Source organism: Myotis myotis, unplaced genomic scaffold (genome assembly GCF_014108235.1).
Source record: "Myotis myotis isolate mMyoMyo1 unplaced genomic scaffold, mMyoMyo1.p scaffold_m19_p_16, whole genome shotgun sequence".
Lineage (NCBI taxonomy): Eukaryota > Metazoa > Chordata > Mammalia > Chiroptera > Vespertilionidae > Myotis > Myotis myotis.
Window position 1 is genome coordinate 9,576,980 of NW_023416320.1, and position 22,733 is coordinate 9,599,712.

At 42.2% G+C, this 22,733-nt stretch overlaps 1 protein-coding gene across 3 annotated transcripts in view; it reads left to right on the plus strand.

Annotated features, from left to right (window-relative positions):
• CPQ (carboxypeptidase Q) overlaps positions 1–22,733 on the plus strand; it is a 338,008-nt gene that overhangs the window by 248,324 nt on the left and 66,951 nt on the right. For all 3 annotated transcript variants that reach the window (XM_036337810.1, XM_036337808.1, XM_036337809.1), the window contains 2 exons: positions 2,326–2,417; positions 21,163–21,364. In XM_036337810.1, coding sequence (XP_036193703.1) covers positions 2,326–2,417; positions 21,163–21,364 — 294 coding nt within the window. The remainder of the gene's footprint in view (positions 1–2,325; positions 2,418–21,162; positions 21,365–22,733) is intronic.

A 22,733-nucleotide genomic window follows, 5' to 3' on the forward strand; every position in this document is an offset into this window, starting at 1 on the left:
TTCCCCCTTTTTAAGGATCTGGAAAATGTTCAGAATTTTTATTTACTGTACTTTATTCTGCCCAATATTTTTCTATGTTGCAAGCCAAGTGACATTTGATTTAAATTGACATTAAACACACTTCTTTTAGACAAACCAATTATGATCTTTAGATACACTGATTAGATTTCTTCCTCCAACAGTTTAAGGTTGCGCCGTGAAAGTGGTGAGCAGGTGGTTTGACTGGAGCAGGCAGTGGGCAACTTAGGATTCTTTTTCAGCAGGCATTTGAATGCCTTTGGTGGACGTCCTCTCTGAGTATTTAGATTCCTCTTCTCCCTGTGGGTAAGAGTGTGCTCTGTGCTTGGATATCCATTATGTAGATTTAGAATTCATTTATCAAATATCTATTACATGCCAGGCACAGGATAGTCTTACATACACGCTCATCTCATTTAATCCTCACAGCCACCCTGTGAAATCGTGATGGCATAGGCCTAGAATATTCTCTCCTCTTTTCAGACTAGGAAACAGAAGTTCGGCTAGATCAGTTTCCAGTGGTGACACGACAGGTGCCTAACGATAGCAGAGCTCACCAGACCTGCCTGCCCTTTGTAACCATAAGCTTGCCGGGGAGTGAACTAGCGGAGGAGTTTTAGGAGATGTGGCTAGAAACGTGGAGGGCTTTGAAATTTATTCTAAGTTGGACGCCAAGTTTTGGATTCATTTCTTCATTTACCAACTATCATTGGGGCACCTAATGTGTGCCCAGCACTCTTGGCACTGGGGGCATCACAGCGAATCAGAAAACATAAACCCCTGCCTCCTAGAAGCTTACAGTCTGGCTACTGGGGTTCTTGAGCAGAGAAAGGTGGTGATCCGGTTTAAGTTTCAAGAGGCCCTCCTGGCTGCAGTGTGGAGCGTCACCTGCAGAGAGGCGAGGACCGTGGCAGGGGGCCAGTTACGAGCGACTACAATCCAGGCGAAAGAGGGTGGTGCTCGGACCAGAGACCTGGCAGAGTGAGGAGTTGGGTTCTAGGCAGACTTAGAAGAAAACACCAGTGGGATTTGCCGAGCAATTGGGTGTGGAAACGGCTTGCCCAGGCTTTCATTGGAACTCGGGTCAGCCTGCGTCCTAAACCTGTGCTTTTGTAATTATGTTAAAATTCTCAGGTATAAAGTGGCTTCACCACGATATTCAATTTGGTGACAAACGTAGCTCCTTTTCCGCTCCTTCGCCCTAGGCTTATAACAGGAGAACATAGTTGGTGCTGGAGGAGGCAGGGCAGCGCTCTGTTCCTGGGAGCACTTATCACCCGGCTGCAGTCGAGCAGCTGCGGCCTTGAAGGCCAGGCGCCCCGGGCAGCACTTGGGTGGATGTACTTGGGATTTGCAGTGCGTCCAGCTCAGAGCCACTCAAAGTCTTTCCCTAGGGCTCCCCCGTGGTGAGGCAGGAGGGTGGATCCTCTGAATAAGATTTCAAGCCCAGCTTCCTGTTTTTCTGCCTGTGCTACTTCTCTGAAACATTGCGAGGGCTGAATCAGGCCAGCTTTTAATTCTTGGTCACCAGGTGGGATTTTAGTGTATTGTTTTCAAGTCTGAGAAAGAGAGCTTCCTTGTAGTTAGCTTTTCCTGAGCAGACATTGTCCCTCAAAAATGCTTCTACATGTCAGTAACTCTAACAGCTCCAGGATACAAATGTGTATTTCCCAAGTCAATGAAATTGCTACCAGGCTGTTTACGTAGCAGGAAGGTGAGCAGAATGTTTTCCTCATTCAATTCATCTTCATTGACCTTGTGTCAATGACCTCATAGTTCCACGCTGGAGAGGAAAATGTGGGTAAACATAAATGGTGCCTCTGCTTGGCAGTGATTACATTGCCGAGAATAGCATGGACAGCTAGCTGACATGTGGGTATAGACTAAGCAATTCCCTACACATCTTATCTTGAAATAGATTAAATGGATTGGTTTCAGTTAATCACTGGAAGCCCCACGAACTGCCTAAAGTCCTCCTCACTGCATCTGTATGTGATCTACCACCACGGAACACTGGGTCTTGTGGGCCACGATGTCCAATTAAAGATAAGATTAGAGGCTCTGGCTTCCTGGCCTGCAGGCAGCCGCTGCACACCCCTTTCCACCTTCACCTGCCTGGAGACCAGCCCTGCGGGTGCGCCTTCCCTGTGCCAGTCACACTCTGAGTCAGGCCGCCACACCAGCGAGAGGGATGCGCGTGCCTCCGGCTCCTTTCTGCCTCCAGGATGCAGATGAGAGGCCTTGCCATTAAAAAAAAAAAAATGTTCAAGTCAACTGAGGGATCATGTATTTTGTTATTTTCCTCAGGGCTGCGTCCAAAGAGGACTCTCCGTTTGGTGCTCTGGACTGCGGAGGAACAGGGTGGAGTCGGTGCTTTCCACTATTATCAGTCGCACAAGGTAAGAGCAGCCCGGCTGCTGGGCTTTTCACATGGAATACAGCACAGGTAACAGTTCCCTCTGTTGTCCTGGAGAATTGTTAAATGTATACCCCATGTAACCACAGAGTGCTCCTGTTACCTAGAAGTTTCCCTATCAGGTCAACCTGTGGACCCACCACAAGTAACTATTAGGCTGACTTTTATCACCACAGATTGGTTTCGCCTGTCCTTGAACTTCATATAACTGAAGCCATCCAGTATGTACCATATAGTATGTGCCATACAGAAGTCAGACAGAAGACTATGATTTTGGGGATTCATCTTGTTGTATTAACAGTGGTTTATTGCTTTCTACTGTGGAGTAGATTTGTGTTGTATGCATGTAACACAACTATTTTATCCATTCTCCTGTTGATGGCATTTGGGTTGTTTCCAGTTTGAACTATTATGAATAAGGCTGTTCTGGACATATTTATACAAATATTTTGGTGGACGTATGCAATTCTTTTTTTTTTTTCCCTTGCTGGTGTATGTCTAACTTTGTTAGAAACTTCCAAAGAGGAGGGAGACTGTCCCTCCTACATTCCCCCCTGCAGCATCTGAGAGTCCCTGGTGTTCCTCATCCCTCCCAATATGCCGTACAGTTAGAGAGTTTCTTTCTGGCCATTCGTGTGGAAGTAACCCTTTAATATTTTTCAAGGTACAGTTCTGAAAACGATTCCTCCACTGCTAATGTCATCTTTCTTTTCCCTTTCCTGCTTCCTTGCTTAAGACTACCACCTTCATTCTGTGCCCTGCCTTATGATTTAAGGAAGACCAACGGCCTTTTCTTCCTGCATGAGGTTTGTGGGCTGTTAATGGTCAGAGTGACCTTATTTCAATTTGGAGGAACACCTGGAAGGAGCAGGACGTACAAATGCCATCCAGCTCGTAACCACAGTGGACGTGCTGGGACATAGACTTCACATGACGGCTCTGCAGGAACTTCCCTGAGCCCAACGAGGGCCTGAGGAGGGGGTGATCCCCAGAAGGGGCCTTAAAAAGGGGTGACCCTAGAAAGGATGTGTGTGTGTGTGTGTCAAAAATGCCTTTGTGTTGTTCTTTATGAAATTATTTTACAAAAATGTGAACGTCTTTATTGGTTAAATTCAGCTTGCATTCGCTACGAAGGAAATGTCACCACATATAGGAGGATATCATTGTCCTCTAGTGATTTTTAGGACTTGACTTATAGAAGTGGAATTTAACTTGGAATTAAAAAATATTACAAGTTATCTTATTGAATTTTCAAATCAGTGAAGAAAATGAGTGTAGTCCAGATGCCATTTGCCTAATCTCCTTCTCATGGGAACAATGTTTCTTTCTTTTTTACTTTCTTCTCTACCCTTGAAGGAGAACAGGATGTAATTTCTCATGTCCTGAAATGTATAAAGGGGGAAAAAAAACATCCTAGAATAGTTTCCACTGGATTGCGGACTTTTTTTAATCTTTTCCATTTTAAGCAAAAATATGATCTGGCATAATTATAATGAGTAAGGTAATCTGGCCTGGAGAAAGCCTCATTACACAAGATAATCAAATAAAATAGATTGATACGTTCTATCTGGCATGAAAAATATTTTAACCTTTTCCTGATGTATTGCACAAACTACTGGCAATTGAATTACAGGGACTATGAACACTGCTGTGTTCTGGTAGTCATTAATAAGGGCAATATTTTAAATAGGCATTATTAAATGAGGGATGGGATATATGATCACTCTAAACACATCAGTTTATCCTAGCCAAGTCTAAATCAGAAAACGTTAAAAAGAGAATGTATGATATTTTGTCAGAATTTCTCGCGAGGCAATGCTGAGGAACAAAATTTCTCTTTACTTATGTAAATATACAAAAATGCTAGCTTCTTTTAGTAGTGAACTTCTTGCCAACTCTCCAGCCCACATTAGGTTCACGTTTCACTCCAAAATAAAGGAACAGGTTAGAAAGGCTTGTACGACTTCTTCATGTTATCTGGGCAAATGGCTTCCTTAGATTTTATTTCACCGACCCATTGCCTCTGTACATGTTAATTTAGCTACGGTGGCACTGCTAGAGCGAGAACAGTTTTGTACTCGTCTGCAGCTCCGGTTGTAAAAAATAATAGCCCTGATATACGCATTCAGCATAAATGTGTCTGGACTACGTCTCCAGAGCGGCCTGCCTTATATTGTTAATGTTCTGTGCAATATAGATGTACTAATCAGAGGTTATTGTCTCAGTCATTACTGCTGGGCTTTTATGCATCCTGTGTTTTCCTGTCAGTGCCTCGATATTTGCATTAGTCTGTAAAGCATAGCACAAATTGGATTACATTTTATTTATCTCAGTGTGTTCTTGGTCTGGAGCCCCTTATAGTTCCAACACTCTCATAGTTTCTATAGCACACCTGGGAGCTCTTTGGGGTCTTATTAGAATTTGTGGATTTATTATTTTTTTAAAAGGCCCGTGTTTTGCATTTGCTTGCTTTCTCCTGTGTAGAATTCAATTATGAATAAGGGACTTCTGAATTGAGTGTGTGTAGGATATCTAAATAGAGATGCATGTCAGCCTGGGAAGAGATATCCCTTTATGTTAGGAAGGCATAGTATGCCACCTTCCGAATGAACAAGCGTAGTCTTCGACTCATGTCTTTCCTTTACCTCTCTTTAGAAGGGTCCTCCTTAACTAGTTTTCATTCTTTTTTTTTTTTTCAAAGAAAAGAAAAGAAATAGTTCAAAATAAAAAGACGAGCTGTTAGAACTAAAATGGACTCTTTCCATGTTCCCAGGGCCTTTCCTATAGTTGTGGGACATACTTATCAACTCCCTATAGCTTCAGATCACAGTGGCATTTGGCTGCAGCCCAGTACACCTAAAGAACAATGTCCCAAGTAAGGCAACTGGCTTTCGAGGTTGGTTCTGAGAACACTGTGCCAAAGCACTGAGGTTTACTGTGGATTTTTGTATTTAGCATCTCGTCTCATTTATTCTCCATCCTGAAACCATGAAGAAGGACGTCAGTTCACGGCCAGCCTCTTTGACCAGCTTACTAGAGGTTGCCTACGGTGCACAAATGGCTTGTCTCCGTGCTGCTCTGCCAACCCAGTCCTGATCGGATGCAGAAGGATCCCATAGCATGCATGGGCTTTCCAAGGAAGCCAGGTTGGCACACAGGAGACCCAAATCTGAGTTGAGGTGTCATGCATTAGGCTCACACGTGACCTATATGGGTCCAAGCCTTTGGGCCTAAATTGTCCCATCACATCACTCTGGCCTTACTAAGTTACCGAGTCAGCAAACCACTGTTGAGTCACCTGCCCTGTGTTCATTCCCTTGGGACTGTTTTCTTCCCTCCATCTTCTAAACCAGGGGTTGGTGCACTTTTTAAAGAAAGGTCCAGATGGTAAATACGTTAGGATTTCAGGCCGTATGGTCCCTCTACTGACCTCTGCCATGGTAGTGGGAAATGAGTCAGACAATACTAGACAAACGAGCTACGGTATTTTCCAGTAAAACCTGAGGGAGAGGGGGAGGATAAAGGGGGCAGGGAAGGGTGAGAGGAGGAGGAGCAGGGAGAGGCGGAAGGGGAGGAGAAAGGGAGGAGGGGGAGAGACTTGGCACTCTTTGTTTGTTGACTCCTGTTTTAAATACTTATTGGGAAGAAGTTGAGAGAACTGTCTTCTGAAGCCTTTCCCAATCTCACAGTCATGCCTTTTGGTGGAAGAGGTTTGTCGCAGGTAGTAGAATGCTAACCTTTAGAGTGTATAGTATATGTATTTACCTGCTTACAGTTTTCCTACATGTGTAAAGCTTAGACACCTCGGAAAATACATCAGGACCCTCCACAAATCAAGTCCAGCTTCCTTGTTCCAGGGTAACTGTGCCTGCTACACCAGGGTCAGGGAGACCGCGGGATGGATCCCTGCTTGTGCTATTTTTAAAGATTTCTAAGGATAGAGATTGCACTTGCGTCAATATATTTTTTAACATTATCAGACAAGATAGCATATCCCAGGCCATATCCACTTAGTTATGTCTTTAAGGATGCAGCTTAGAATACTGGAGGAACAGTTATAGAAGCAGGTAGCTGTGAGTTCCCACGGTGAACCTTAATACTACCTGCCTTCATCGTTTCTGTGTGAGAGCACTAAGGAAGGGTGGGTGAATTAGGGGGCACCTGGATGGATTGAGAATTGCAGAAGAGAAATTTAAACATTATTTGCAAACTAAACGCAAAGAACAAATAATGCAACACTTTTTCTGTTGTTTTCTGTTTGCTTGTTTTATATTTTTAAGAAAGGGGACTCTAATTTATTCTTTCTTTGGTCAGAGATAACCTTTAACATGTTACTCTGTTCTGCATAATTGAGAGCTCAATTTGTAAGCAGGTGAACTGGCCAACTGTTTTCTGACTGTGTTGGGAAATTGTGCCTGCCAAAACGGACTGGGGTTTGCGCTTCTTCGGCGAACAGTGGCTGTGCTCAAGAGTGGCCCCTCTTCGGTAGTTCAGCTTGCCAACGTCTAAGACAACAGAAATGAAAAGAAAAATGAACGTGAACATAATCAAGAGTACAACCAATAGTTGGAACAGAGGGCACGAAGCCTGTTGGCTTCCATGAGCGCTTGCCAGAAAGGCTCTGCCCACATGTGTGATTTTTATCTTCCCGTCTTTTAGGCAATTACCTGAACACAGCACACTGCAGCGAGGGCTTCCACGGAAAGGCTCTATTTAAACATCTTTTTCTAAATCACCAAGACAAGGATGGAGCAAATGAACAGGAGTAAAAACACTCACTTGTACACAAAGCTTCTCTGTTCAGTTCTCTAAAACTGCAGTGAATACCTAATTGCACTGACACTCCCACTGTACATAAATATTGAGGATGCGTATATAATTTCCCAGCTAATTATTTCATTATATGGACGTGACACGTGCAGAGTAATAAATTAGCACTGTCTCCACAGGGGCCAGCAATTGTGGACTTTCACATTGACATTGTATCTAAATTTTATTTAGAGCTTAATGAACCCCTGAGGGATGCCAGATTAGGAACTCCCGCCTGAGCCCTGCCAGTGTGGCTCAGGGGTTGAGCATCCACCTGTGATAGAACCTAGGTGGTCACAGTTCGATTCCAGGTCAGGACACATGCCTGGGTTGCGGGCTCGATCCCCCGTGTGGGGCGTACAGGAGGCAGCCAATCAATGATTCTCTCATCATTGATGTTTCCATCTCTCTCTCCCTCTCCCTTCCTCTCTGAAATCAGTAAAAATATTTTTTAAAGATTTAAAAAAAGAACTCCTGCCTTAGAGTTAACCTGCAAAATTATTATTATTGCCCCATCTTTCAAATGAGTAACTGAGGCCCAGAGTACTTACATAACTTGCCTAGTAACTTCCACCTAATAGCCAAGAAGTGTGTCAAACAGCATCAGCACATGCACATCATCTCCTCTAGCTCCCCAGTAGCAATCGCTGCTGAAGTGGAAATTTCTGTATCCATCCCACTCAGAGAGTCACACCCCGCCCCCCAGCACTATTGCCCTAATCAGGGGTCCTCAAACTTTTTAAACAGGGGACCAGTTCACTGTCCCTCAGACCGTTGGAGGGCCGGACTATAGTTTAAAAAAAAAACTATGAACAAATTCCTATGCACACTGCACATATCTTATTTTGAAGTAAAAAAACAAAACGGGAACAAATACAATATTTGTATTTGCATGTGGCCCGCGGGCCATAGTTTGAGGATCCCTGGCCCTAATCTCCTGCACCTCCTTCCAACAGCAGGGAAACCCTGGATGAAGAATGCAGATATCCACAGAGAAACTTGGGGAGAGGTCTGTGTGCCTGACTAACTGCTTCTATTCGACTTGCCTGGAGCATTTGCAGTGTTCAGTCTCCCCTGAGTGGCCCTTGGTGTTTTCACAGAGTGACCCTTAGTGCCATCGTGTTTGCTGCCATTTCCTACTGTAGCTGTTTTCTCCTTCTACCTGTAGGTGATTACTGCTGCTGCTGATGACTGTTCTCAGACGAGGGAAATTGTTTTTCTACACCTCCCTTAGCTTAATACTGGTACCTATTTGGATTTTTTTTCTGTAATTGCTAAATTCCTTAGCCTCCTTTTATCTAAACTATACCTATTAAGTTATCTTACCTCTTCTCAAAGCTAAATTGCCTCATCTGTTTATGATTTTCCTTCATTTTTTCCGACTGCTTTAAAACTTACAAAGTATGGGAAGCAATTGCTGAAGCTCTAAGTAGTCCCAGGATACATTTATTAGTTTCTGTAATTGAGTCTTACTGATCACACCATGTATTATTAGCTGCATGTTGTACTAACTGTAGCAAAACAAACCTTGAGGTTTTTAAAAATCCATTTTATATTTTAAAAATTCGATTCAAATGCCCACTGCAGTTCTCCTACGATGGCCATTTTACTTTGACACAACTTGCATGTTAAGTAAGGGTTCTCATATGTGATGGGAAAACGATGATGGCAGGCTGTGCCAAGGATGCATTCAGCGCTGTTTTCACCTGAGAAGGAGACAATTTTGCCTCGCTACCAGAATAAGAGTATCTTCTTTTTCCATTATTGAAGGAACCGTGTAAGTTTTATTTATATTTAGGTAATTGAAAGCCATTTTTATTGTTGTCATTCCATATAGTTTTCTTGAAAGTATTTATTTTTAGCGTTCATAATGGATGTTGTATTTTTAAAAGCTTTACAGATTATACAAAAAATATTCAGCTTACAACACTAGTTGTTGAACCCTGTGCTTTCTTGAGAAGATTTTTTTTAGAGCAGATTTTGTAAAACCTATGTTGCCTTATCACCAGCACTGGAAACCACATCATCATCATCATTATTTTCACCACTACCACCACCACCATCATCCAAAATAGTGTCTAGATCTATGCTTGCATGGTTTACATATATGTATATGTACACACATATGTCTTTAAGTACTTAAGTCTACATATTTATTTACTCAGCACATGTTTTGGGAGAGCCTTCTAAGTTCTAGGCACTGTTTTAAACTCTGCCCTTATCTTGCTTTCATTCTAGTGCATCAAGACTGATAACAAGTTAGAAAAGTAAGTTAAATGGTATGTTGGCTGAGCAGAGCAACTGAGAAAAAAAATAAGACAGGGAACAGAGATAGGGTATGTGGGAAGGGAGTGGTTTGAATTTTTGTTGAATGGGAGCAAGACTTCATTGGGGTGCTAATGTTTGACCTGAAGAAGATAAAGAAGTTAGTTACATGGATGTGTGGAAGAGAGCACTTTAGGCAAAGTGAAGAGTTTGTTGCACACCTGGCATTCAGGAAAGAGCAAGGATGTGCTTGAAGTGGGGCCATGGAGGGAAAGTAGTAGGACAAGAGATCATCAATAGAAAGGAGCCCAGATTATGTCAGGCCTCATGGGCCATCATTCTGAGTGCGACTGGAACTATTGGAGGCTTTTGAGCAGAGGACTAACATGATCTGAATTAACATTCTAAAATGATCACTTTGGAAGCCAATTTGAGGCTAGACTGGAAGGGGACTAGGTCTGAAAATAATCCAAGTGAGAGATGATGGTATCTTGAACCCGGATGATAGCAATGGAAGGAGTAAGAAGTTGTCAGATTCCAGATATGTATTTTTTAAAAAGAGCCAACAGGATCTGATAGTGAGTTGTATATAGAGTGTGAGAAAAAGAGAGGAGTCAGGTGTGATCCCGCATTTTGAGGCTTGAAGAACTAAAATGGGAGGAGTTGAGAAGGGGGTTGAGGTAGTGATCAGGAGCTCAGTTTTGAACAAGTTAAATGAGATACATGTAGAGGTCAAGTAGACGACTTGGTAAAGGAATTTGGAATTCAGGGGAGAAGTCTACAAGTAGCCCTGGGCATGGGGTTTTCTCCACATAAATACACCATCTGTGTGGATAATAATCCTTTCTGTTCTCTCATCACCTCTGCCCACTGTCTGGTGGGAGTTCAACTTCTCTGCTGTCAACACTGGGATTGCTGTTTTTACTCTCCAGGGGATATAGTGCCCTTAGGGGTCCTATTTCTTCATCTTGAAAATCCTGTTGTCCCCAGAGCCAGTATTCTTCACAGGCCTTCTCTATCCCATCCTAAGACAGCTTGAGGCTTCTTTCATTATAAAACCAAATAATCAGATTCTTCCTGGCCAAGCTTTTTTTTTTTTTCCTTCATTCTTTTGGTGAAGAATTCTGGGAGCTCAACTGAGCAAGTACTCAGGCATTGCAGCAGATATTAAGGTGCCTGTTGAGAATGGTTTTGGCTTTGCTCATGCATGAGCTTCTGAACCCACTTCAGCAGAGTAGGCATGATCCAACACATGAGCAAGATTACAAATCAGACCCATTAATTTTTTAAATGATAAAATTCCAACTTTCCCACATATCCAGGTTATATACAAACATATAAACTGCCTCTGAATCAATAATATAGAATGTCCACTCATTCAACAGATATTCATTGAGCACCCATTATATGTTCTTTGTGCTGTTCCAGGCACCCTGTTATTATGAAATTTCCTGTTAGTAGGAAGCATACATCTACTAAATGCCACATAGAATATAGTCATACTAAGAAAGTATGTATCTCAACTTCAAATTGAACTGGGCATTCCGTATGTTGTCTTGGTCACTCAGGCTGTGGTCATCTAGCAGCTTGGCTGGGCTGGAATGTTAAAGTTGGTTGCACTTAGATGTATGGAAGTAGGGCTTGCTGTCAGCTGGACTTCTCTCTCCATATGGACCGCAACCTCAAGAAGGCTAGTCCAGGCTTCTTGCATACCAATCTTAAGGCATTAAAAGGTCAAGGTGATAGCATGTGGCCCATGCTCTGAAATCAGGTGTGTCACTTCTGCCAGAGTCTGTTGGTCAAAGAAAGTCACAGACCAGCCTGATTCAGAGGCTAGAGAAAGAGATTATACCACTTGGTGAAAGGAGTTGCAAATTCACGTTGCAAAATGGCATACACACAGGGGCGGGAGGGTTTATAGCCATTAAATTATCTATTATGAGCAGTAAACACAACAGGAAAGTCCCGATCACTCGGGATAATACATTCTTCCAAGGGGAAACAGACAATAAAATAAACACTTGTTATTGCTACAAAGGAGAAAAATAAAACAGAACGTGAAACTTAGGGAGTGCCATCGGAGTTTTGGGAGAAGACTTTTATTTAAGGTGATCAGGAAGACTTTCCTAAGAGGGCATTTCAGCAGAGCCCTGGAGGAAATGAGAGATACCCAGAGTCAGAACAAGTAGCAAGGACAAAAGCTCCAAAACCCAAGCGTTATTGAGGAACTAAGGCAGCTGGAACAGTGAAAGTGAAGTTGAGATTAGTAAGAAATGAGGTCAGAGAAGCTATGGAAGGTCAGGCCCTACGTCTACAGCCTTAAAGGTGAATATAAGGACTTTACCTTCTTGGCCAAGTGAGATGAAAACCATGTAGAAGGTCTCCTAGTAAATAGCATCATTTGACTGAGTGGTGTGTGGGTTTGTTTGTTTTAACATGATTACTGTAGCTTCTGTGTAGAGAATAGGCTGAAGTATGACAACGGTTGAAACAGGGAGACAGTTAGGAAGCTATTGAAATACTCCAGGTGACGGATGAGCTTGGCTTGGACCAGGTAAAAAAAAAGTGGAGCTAGTGAGACTTTTTGGAGAGTAATGTCTATTTTGTTCAAGACAACTAGATTTGCTGAAAGATTGCATTTGGGGAGTGAGAGCAAGAGAGAAATAAAAATAATTTGGCTGTCAGAAGTTTTAGATTCAACAATCAGAAGGGTGGGTTTGCTGTTTACTGATTTGGACCCTCCTTATAAGAGAGAGGCAAGATCAAAGGTGCAAGAAGGCGATGTGATGACTGAAACTGGAGGAGAAAAGGAAATTGATGAGGATTTGTGAGTCAAAGAGTGGGGGAAGCTTCTAGAACAGGGGTGGGCAAACTTTTTGACTCGAGGGCCACAATGGGTTCTTAAACTAGACCGGAGGGCCGGAACAAAAGCATGGATGGAGTGTTTGTGTGAACTAATATAAATTCAAAGTAAACATCATTACATAAAAGGGTACGGTCTCTTTTTTTTTTAGTTTTATTCATTTCAAACAGGCTGGATCCGGCCCGCAGGCCGTAGTTTGCCCACGGCTGTTCTAGAAGGTGGAAAAGGCAAGGAACCAGATTCTCCCATTGAGCCTCCAGAAGGAACCAGCCTTGCCAGCACCTTGATTTTAGCCCTGAAGACCCATTTCAGATGTAGGACCTCCAGAACTATAAGAGAATAAACCTGTGTTGTTTTAAGCCACTAAATTTGTGGCCATTTGTAATAGCAGAAGTAGGAAACCAGTACATTATTAGCCATGTTAGTAGAGATGCTTAGTTGCTATTGGATGGGAGTCTGGAGTTCAGGTGATAGGCATGAAAATATGAATTGGAACTCATCTCTCTATATAATATTTAAAACCATACATCTGATGAGAGCACCAACAGAGCAAGTGTGGACAGGGAACAAAGCAGCCTGCAGACTGTTTACGACCACCCCAACATCTGGAGATCGGGTAGATGAGAAGACCAGTTGAAGAAAATGAGAACTTCCAATCAAGGGCCTTCACTCAGGCCACACGTTACCTCCTCTATCAATCTCTCCCCAACTTTTCCAGTAGTTGTTGCCCCTGTTCTTTTAACATATCTCTTTCATAAAATGTATCACATTTAATATAACAGCCAGTTATGACCTCTGCTGTTAAACTCTGCCCTTTCATAAAGAACCAGTCCTATCTTAGTCATCTTTATATACAAATTCCTTCATAGATAGATTGGCAGTATGATTTACTACTAAAACCAGGAAACTTTTATGAGAGGGAGGAGGTACCCTTAATGACCATACCTAAGACAAAGGGTATAAACTAGCACTGCCCAGGGGAAGCAGGGATGAACGGTCACCCTATTCCTCTGTTTCTATCTCAATAACTATTGAATAAACATATTTTACTCCCCGAACAAAACAAACAGCTTTACTAAAATATGATGTAATATTTTGCTTTTGGCTTTAATTGAGGATCAATATTTAGAAAATGGTGTTTAGAAAAATAAGTGTTTCTGCCTATTCTGTAAAACTGTTATTGGAGACTTTGTCCATTATGTAGTTCAATGTTCCTTATATAAAGAGCCACATAATAATTTTTGCTAGAACTGAATGCTGGAAAAATTGTTGCTTTTTTCAAGGTGTTGGTGCTATACTTTCTTTTCCTCGATAATGAGAGCTCCCTGATGCATCCATCTTTTTTCCTTCCCGGCAGCATGTGCTGGAGCTCAGATATCCTCAGGATGCCATTGGGGAATCCTGTCAAATTTTCCCGGTGTTCTTTTTCCTCAAACATTTATTGACCATCTACAGTGTGCTGAGCACTGTAATTTAAGCTGGAAATATGGGAGAGGTCCTTATCGCTGCCTTCGGGGGATTTTCTTCAGTTCTGAAAATGTACATGCTTTTAAAATATGGTATTAGGATCTTTTCTTAGAGGAAGACTTGAATTCTTTCAGGAGCAAAATAGGTATAAAAAATAAACAAATTTAATAAAGTGCAACAGCCTAACATATTAGATAGGAGTGTAGCTAGCACGTTAAGCATGGAAGGCTAGGGGAGAAAGAAGGCGTGAAACCACTTGAGTAGACCAGGAGACTTGAAACTCACATTTGGGTGTTAATGTTTTTCATGATGTTTCATGACTCTCGTGGTTTGGAGAGAGAAGAAGGAAAGGCATGCTTAAGAAAATAGAATTACTTCTAGCCTGGCTGATGTTGTTCAGTGGTTGAGCATCAACCTATGAACCAGGAGGTCCTGGTTGGATTCCCGGTTGGTCAGGGCACATGTCCAAGATGTGGGCTCAATCCCCAGTAGGGGGCATGCAGGAGGCAGCCGATAGATGATTCTCTCTCATCGATGTTTCTATCTCTCCCTTCCTCTCTCTGAAATCAATTAAAAAAAATTACTTCTAAAACTGTGTTTAGAATCCTTACTGGTATTAGTAAATAGTGCTTGATCAAGTAAAGCACATGAGGATGGTCTCAAATTCAGACTGCTGTAGGTTATAAAGAAAGGAGAAGTAATGATTAATCGTGTTTTAGTATGACATGCCCTAGGATTGAGTGAATCTTTCAGTTAGGATTGAGTATAGAGTAGCCTACTTTTTGCAGGTTAAGAGAATAAGTACTGTATTTTTAAAAGCAATACCTGACCACTGTACTTATAAGAAGATGAACTCATCTGTCTGTTGTTAGAAAGGAACTTAAAGAAGTTGCTGTAGTTTTCCCAGACAAAAGAATGGATTAGAGTAAACCACTGTCTTGGCTGGTAAAATAGCCCCATCAAAAACAAGAAACATGTCTTTCTTCTTATTTGGCATGTAACAGTGTCAAAAACAAGGGTCAACTGAAGGAAGAGTTTCCCGTTTAGTTCTTAGATTTTGAGCCTGGGGAAGGGTGGGAATGTAGTAGGAATAAGTAGACTGACAGGGACATACCAGGAGGGAGAGGGGTTGAGAGAGAGAGAGAGAGAGAGAGAGAGAGAGAGAGAGAGAGAGAGAGAGAGAGAGAGAGAGAGAGAGAAGGCAGGGAAGGCTGCTTTCACAAAGCTAGCCAGCTGTGTTGGAGCTTTCTCTTCTGCAGCGCAATATTGAAATACACATGAAACTAGTAACACAAAAACGTGACCAATGCATTCTATTAAAGGAATCAAAATCTAATTGTGGAGTCCTTGAGTCCCACTGTTTCTAATTATTGATTATGTTGCTTCAACATGCAGGAATCAAATGAAACACATAGACAGTAACTTGCCATGTCAACCTTTTCTAAGTTAATCTTGGATAATGTGTTTCTTTTCTAAAAGAAATGTGAACACAATCATATTTCCTAGGTAATATAAATAAAATTCTTATTTCTTTTAGCCTGTGTTTACGTCACATGTTTAGCCTCTGGCTCACTAGCATTACCAGCTGACATTTATAGGAGGATCATGTGTTTTCAGTAAGTTTAAGGGCTCTCCATGGGCTTTAACCAGCTCCAGAGAAGAATTCTCTGAGATCTAGAGTGCTTCGAAGAACGTGAAAATTGGATTGCCTGAAAACACAGGTTCTCACAACAGAACCCTGTACACACAGAGAATGTTAGGGCTGGAAAGAGCTCTCCGGGAGCCATTCATTCTGTTCCCGTCTCCAGCACCGTGCTGGCTAAACCACCATAGGCGCCTGCGATTTTAGTACTAATGTAACTTACCCAAGACGGCCCATTTCCCCAAGCTGCAGCCATTCCGCTGGCAAATAAAAATAACTTACGGCACTCCACTTTGTCATCGTCCCTTCCCTGGCTCTCCCTTGGGTACCCAAGGCTGTTCAAAACTGAATTCAGGAGACAGTCAGATATGAAAGTCTGAACTTCAGGGTAGACCTGACCAGAAAGTAAAACCTGTTCTCAGCTTTGCACAGCCCAGAGATACCTCTTTACCGAGCCCCCAGTCCTGACAGGTGTTTGAGCTGAAGCTGTGAGAAGAAACCCCTCTCCCCAGCTTTAGCCCTTGAACTGGGAATTCCAGGGTCAGGGCACAGCTGGAAGAGATGACTGCAACAGCTCAGCACGGGGAGTCATTAGCTGATTTGGTTCTGGGAACTGGTTTTGAGCCCACCACCTGACCAAACAGTATCACCACCATCATCTGTAGCATATTAACCTTTCCCGGGGCAGGACGGTGCTACTGAGAATGATTGCCCCGTGTCAGGGCAGAGTTTGCTTTTTTGAAGATTGAATCGAGGAGGCTGCGTGATTAATTGGAATCCTTAGGCGTCTCTTTTTCTCCTCATTTGATTTTGGGACTGCAGTATTACTTTAGTTCAAAACCAAAGACATGTCACCTAGGTTATGAGAAAATGAAGGCTTCAAAACAAAGAAGCCAAATTTGGAAGGAATGGAGATACTGAACTTGGATGGTATTTCTGAAGAAGAATCACTTGGAATTTTATGAAGGCAAAGAACACAAACATCATCTTGGTGTTTACATTAGGGCGTGAGCATGTTAAAACAGGCAGTACATATTCTAAACACTTTCCTTTGTTTTTATCTTGCTTTGCACCCCCAAGAATGCTAATGGTTACCTCATTGTCTGGTAAACGGACCCTTGAAGAAAGAAAAAGAGCTGTGTAATAGGATGTGATTCTAGCACAAGGCAAAGTTATGAATCCCCAACCCTAAGCAGTTATTAACGAATCCAATGATCCAAACCTAGGAGGCTAGTGGGAGCATTTCTCGCCATTGCATTGTGTACATTGCCTGGCAATAAAGGGCAGCTCCCATGTCCCCTAATAAAGAGCTGCCTCTTAAGAAAGCAAAGTGGACTTTTACAGATAAGGGCTGAGCTTATCTTGGAGCTGCTCAGCCTCCTCATCCATCTGCCTCAGCTTGTCTTCGGTGCTGGCTGTCTCGGTGCTAAAACCTTGTCTCTAGAAGGAACAGGAAGACCGCTATCGTGTTGTGTTGTGTGGGTCGAGTGAGACGAGCCTGGTTCTTCTCCACTGTCACTAGCTAAAATCAACTTTTCAAATCTACACTGAGTGTGTCCCCAGTGATTACGGCACAGTAAGGAACATGGGTGTGACAACGCGTTCCTGAGAAGCAGCAGGTCTACCAGCCCAGGGACCCTCTGGTTCAGCCCAGTTGCTCTGTGCAGAGATACTCGGTGCCGTCTCCTTCACAGGTGCTAACAATTAGACAACGACTCCATACATACGGAGGGAAAGCAGTGTCATGGACGGTGGGTGGTTTGTTTTCTGAGTTCTCTATCAAAAACATAGGGAGATGTTTATATATAAATAGAAAACAAGGGAATACCGCCATCATGTTAGCAGCAGCTGATACCATTCTACACGAACAGAAATTAAACATGTCTCTCTACCTTCGCCAGAATTCCAGTTTACTGACTTCTGCGCATCCTGTCGAATTCAGCTTGAAAAGACGTTTTATTATTTCAGGCTTTTTATTCCTAGTTGGAAGAAACTTATAGAGCAATAGTGTTTTTGGTTTTGTTTTTATTCTTATCTTTGCTTAAATTACTTTATTAGCAAAGATGATTAAATCTGTCCACATAGACATTGTATTATGGCCATAAAAAATATTTCAAACTCTATATATTTGTGTAACTGCAGTATCTGTGTTTTACATTAAAAATGAGGGCATGCCGGCTGCTGTGGCTCAGTTGGTTGGGTGTCGTCCCATGCACCAACAGGTCACTGGTTCAATTCTTGGTCAGGGCACATGCCTGGGTTGCCAGCTCAATCCTCAGTAGGGAGCATATAGGAGGCAGCTGATTGATTGATTGATATTTCTCTTTCATGGATGTTTTCTCTCTCTACCTCTCCCTTCCTCTTTCTCTAAAATCAATAAAAACATATTTTTTTAAAGTGAGGGCTTTCGGCCTGACACTTGGCAAGTGCCACCCTACAGGGCAGTGCAGGAGGTGAGAGCAGAAGCGTGGGGCAGACTCTGCATTTGAATCCTGGCTGCCCCACTTACTAACTAGGTAACCCTGGGAAAGTTAACTAACCCAACTAAACGTCAGCTGCTTCACTCACAGAAGGTGAACATGACATGGGATAAGCTATAAAGCATTTCCCAGTGTCTGGTGTGTAGGAAGCACTGTAAAATGCTACCTACTGTCGTCATAAGCAGCCTACCGATTCTTGAAAATTTGAGAGGTAATGCTACCTAGTGCTAAGATCTGTAACAACTGTTTATCAAGGCTAATTATGCACCAGGTTTTACAATGCATTCTTTCCTGCAACTCCATGAACTGGCTGCCATTATCACGCCCATTTCTGGAGGAAGAAATGGAGAGGTTACCTAGACTGGTCAAAGTCACAGAACCAATGATGGGTTAATCTGAGGATCCAACTCAGTCTGAATAATTCCAAAGCTCTTATCTCTCTGCTAAACTGGCTGCTGCATATATAGCACAGGGCACCTTTGAAAGATCCTCATATGTATTATTCTCTATGTTCCTGTCAACGTTGCACAGTGGCGTTCACAAACCGGGGTTCCTGACCCTAGAACATCTGTTCATTTGCAGTTGAGGATGGCCAAGAAGCCCTTCATGCACAGTTAGGCACCCTGACAGGTTCAGCTCATGCAACCACTTTCACTTCGACCTGCAAAAGTCTTTTCACTCAAAGCTCCATATGCACAGACTCATTGCTCCAGCTTTGGAATAGAGCATTTGTCCAAACCTACAGATGGAGAAGCCAAAGGCCAAGGTGAGATAACGTGGAGACAGAGGGAGGAAGCCAGTCATCCCCCTGGCAGGCCGCATGTCAGCAACAGACAGAGTGCGTCCAGCGCTGTGTCCATCGCACCAGGCTGCTTATTAGTGTTGGTCTGAGCCAAACTGCTACCTAGCTCCACTTTTAACCTAAATCGTACATAATTAGGAGCACTTCGCTTAAGTCCCTTGTTGGAACAGTGGGATTTGCCCACCTGTGGGAACCCTCACACATAAAATTACCCATTTCTGTTTTCACTTGCAGATATACTATGATGTTCCTAATTCTTCTATTTCCAGGGGATAGGGTGAGTTTGGGGTGGGGGTTAGCAGGCATACCAGGGGAGAGGGTTAGGACATGCCAACCTGCTGACCTAGCATCGGTGTGCTAGTTAAACGAGCCCTGAATGAAAGGCATTAATGCAAAGATTTTGCACATTATTAACTCTAATAATGCTGCCATTGTGTAGTAGCCACGGTGGACAACCAAAATGGCACTTTTCATTATAAATGCCTTGGGTCTTTCTCTGAACAATCATCATGAAGACAGAAATTCCTTAGTAGTGAGACTAAGACTATGAGCAGACTTCTGCTTTGTTAACTTCCTCATCATTAGCAACAACAACAAAATGTTGGTATCCCAGGGCTACCCCGTTCAGTCCTTATAAATGCTGGCAACATCCTCCTCTAGAACTCGCCACTCCTTTTATCCTTATAACAACACTTACACTTCCATGGTAATAGTTAGGACATCAGTGTAAAAAAGAATGTTTTAGACACACACACAAAACAACAACAGTACTTATGCAAGTCTTAGTTGGTTATGTAAGTGAAAAAACATTCTAATTCGGAACATGCATTACTTATCACCCCACCCAATGCTAGCAGAGGTAGTGTGGAGTTTTGGAAAACATGCGATTTTAGACCCAGCTCTACCATTTGCTTGAGCAAATCACTGGACCTCTCTGACCCTCAGTTCCTTTTCTATAAAACCGCATCAACCATAAAGCCGTTTTGTCTACTTTATCGGTTTTTGAAGAAGATCAAAGGAGATTACAAATGTAAAGCTCTCTGGACGCACTGTACAAATGTTCTTATTGATTTTTACTCTGTGGAAAATAAATACAGTGCCATCCAGGAATGGCTTGGGAATAACTCGGCCACGTAGTTGTTGGTAGTAGTCAGTCAGTCTTCAAGAAGTGGACGGCTCTTGGGAAACTGAAGGACTTTAAACTTGCAAGTCTTAGGTCAGTGTGACAATTTAGCTGTGCAAGTTGGTGAGAGCCTCTTATATTCTGAGCTCCTGTAGTGCCGATACTGGCTACATGAAATCACTGTTTGCTTTCTTACCAGACTTTATTTGGAAAGAGTTAACAAACTAGTGGCCTGGCTGAGTTGCCAGGGTTTAGAGAGCTATGGCTGTCCACCAGAGAGAGCAGCGTTTCATGTATTGTTCTGTTACCTCTCCCTGGGGATGCAATAACATCGGGAACCCAAGACTGAATATTACAGGCATGCCCAGTGAGGTCGGGTGATGTAGAGAAGATGATTACCTGTCAGTCACACCTGGGAGCAGGTCAAAATAGGCATGGTCACAGCAAAGGCGTGAAATCTGATACATCAGCTCCTGAACAAAAGCATTCCCTTCCTTCCCTTTTGCTGCTTGCATCTGATTCCTGGTTTGTGGGGCTCTCACACTCTGCACTTCCCCAGGAGGCCCACAGCCATGTGGACCCCACACACATAGACTAATGGACTGCAACTAGCCTGATGCTGTGCCGGACCCAGCTCTGTCATGGAACAGAAACTCTGAACACTGGCTTTGCTTTTAGCTCTGCTGAATTCCCAGCTGCATCTTTCCCAGGACTGGCTTAAGGGAAATGGAACTTTTGAAACCAAGTGATGTCATTCCATGCAAATAAAGCTTTCTACCAAATCTCATTTTCTTTGGGGACCTCTGGAAATGCTTATTTCAGTGGCACCCCAAGAACCCAACTCTCACTGGCAACGGAGAAGGGAAATCCTCGCAAGTCTCCAATAACAATTGCATCACTAATGCTATCTGGAGATCCCTCACCATATAGGGGGGAATTGCATCCTGGTATGCAGTAGGCACTTAAGAAAATTAGTTGAAAGAATATTATGGCTAGTAAAAATAATTGAATAATCTTAATATTTGGCTTTACATTCCTGTTTATTATATTTTTTAATCCTTCCGTGTCAACTCGAGTTTGGCAAATCCCAGGATGAGTAATTGTGCATCTCAGAATAGTTAGGTAATACACAAACCAGACCCTCAGTCAGGCAGAGGAAGATGTGTTTTGGCAAGAACTGGCGAAGAGATAAAGTGTTTGATTATTGTTGTTGATAGTTCCCAAGGAGAGAGTAAACAAGCAACAGAAATAAATCAAACACTTTTGTCTTTGTTTAGGCAAATATTTCCAACTACAGCCTGGTGATGGAGTCTGATGCGGGAACCTTCTTACCCTCTGGGCTGCAATTCACTGGCAGCGAAAAGGCCAGAGCCATCATGAAGGAGGTGATGAGCCTGCTGCAGCCCATCAATGTCACACAGGTCTTCAGTGCTGGCGAAGGGACAGACATCAACTTCTGGATCCAAGATGGAGTGCCTGGTAAGACCAAGCGATAATGTTGGGGTTCCTTAGATACTGCTATAAGTTTCTATTCTTACATACTACAGTGAATATAGATAGTCCATTAAGTGTGTGGACACTCTAAGCTTTTTGTCTATAAGGTATAATCTGGCCATTTCCCAACTTGGGATGATAATACTCACTTGTATTTGTTTACCCATATGTCTTTTCTTTCTAAATTATAAGTTTCTCACTGCCAGAGATTATGACTTAATGATTCTGGAATTGGGCCTAGAAATATCTCTCTCTCTCTCTCTCTCTCTCTCTCTCTCTTTTTAATATGTATCTTTCGTGATTGTAGTAAAAGTGATTTCACAATCAAAATTTGAGAAATGGAATAGAAAACAATTATTACTACTAACATACTTCTAGCTCTAGTCCTGTGCTAGAAAATCTTCTCTGACCCAAATAATTCCTTGGCCAAATACAATGGTTTCTGAAATTTTACCATTAGAGATTTATTCTTTGAGAGTGAGATATTTCCTGCTAATCATTTTTTTTCTAATGTAGCATTTCAACCAGTGTGCCACAATAATTTTTAAAACATACAATACCTGACTATGTAGTCAGGAGCAAGGACCTCTTTTCCCTTAGAATGTCAAATAAAAAAAAAAAAATGACAACAGGCAACATAATAATAGCCATCTGATATGAATGAATCAAAATTATACCTATTTTTGTCAGATTCGCAAAAAAATATTTTTTTGATATGCCACAGAATTTTATTATTTAGTTTATGTGTGCCATGAGATGAAAAAGGTTGAAAATTGCTGTTCTAATGCAAAGACTCATGTATGAGGTTGAACAGAAACTAATTTACCCTGATCAGTGACGTATCAGATTGATCTTTTTTAAAAAAAGTCCTGGGCAGGGATGAAATTATGTAGCAGGAGTAGGCCTGAGGAGGTTATAGGACTAGAAAGTGGAACAGTCTTGAAGATAAATGTCTACTATTTCACAAATTTGCCCTACACTGGCCATGGGAAAGGGTTATTGATGATGCTAAGTATCTCTGACCTGAGGTGGTTCCCTTAACACCATTATATACATAACCAAAAAGATGGTTAAAGGTTTGCAAATTATTCTGTATTTGTATTATCAAGCTGTAAATTCAGCTTTTTGAATAGTGTTAACATTACTGTTTCCAGAACCATTTCTGTGGCTACAAAACATTTCACAGGTTAAAATAAACAAGTGTCTCTATATCCACCCACTCCAGCTTTTTTCCTTCAGCCTGCAAAGTAGCTTCCACCAACAGCATACTTGATGGATCTGCAATATTTAAAAAAATTATTGTTGATATATTGTAGATTTTTAAAGCATATCTTAGATTTTAAGGTTTATAAAA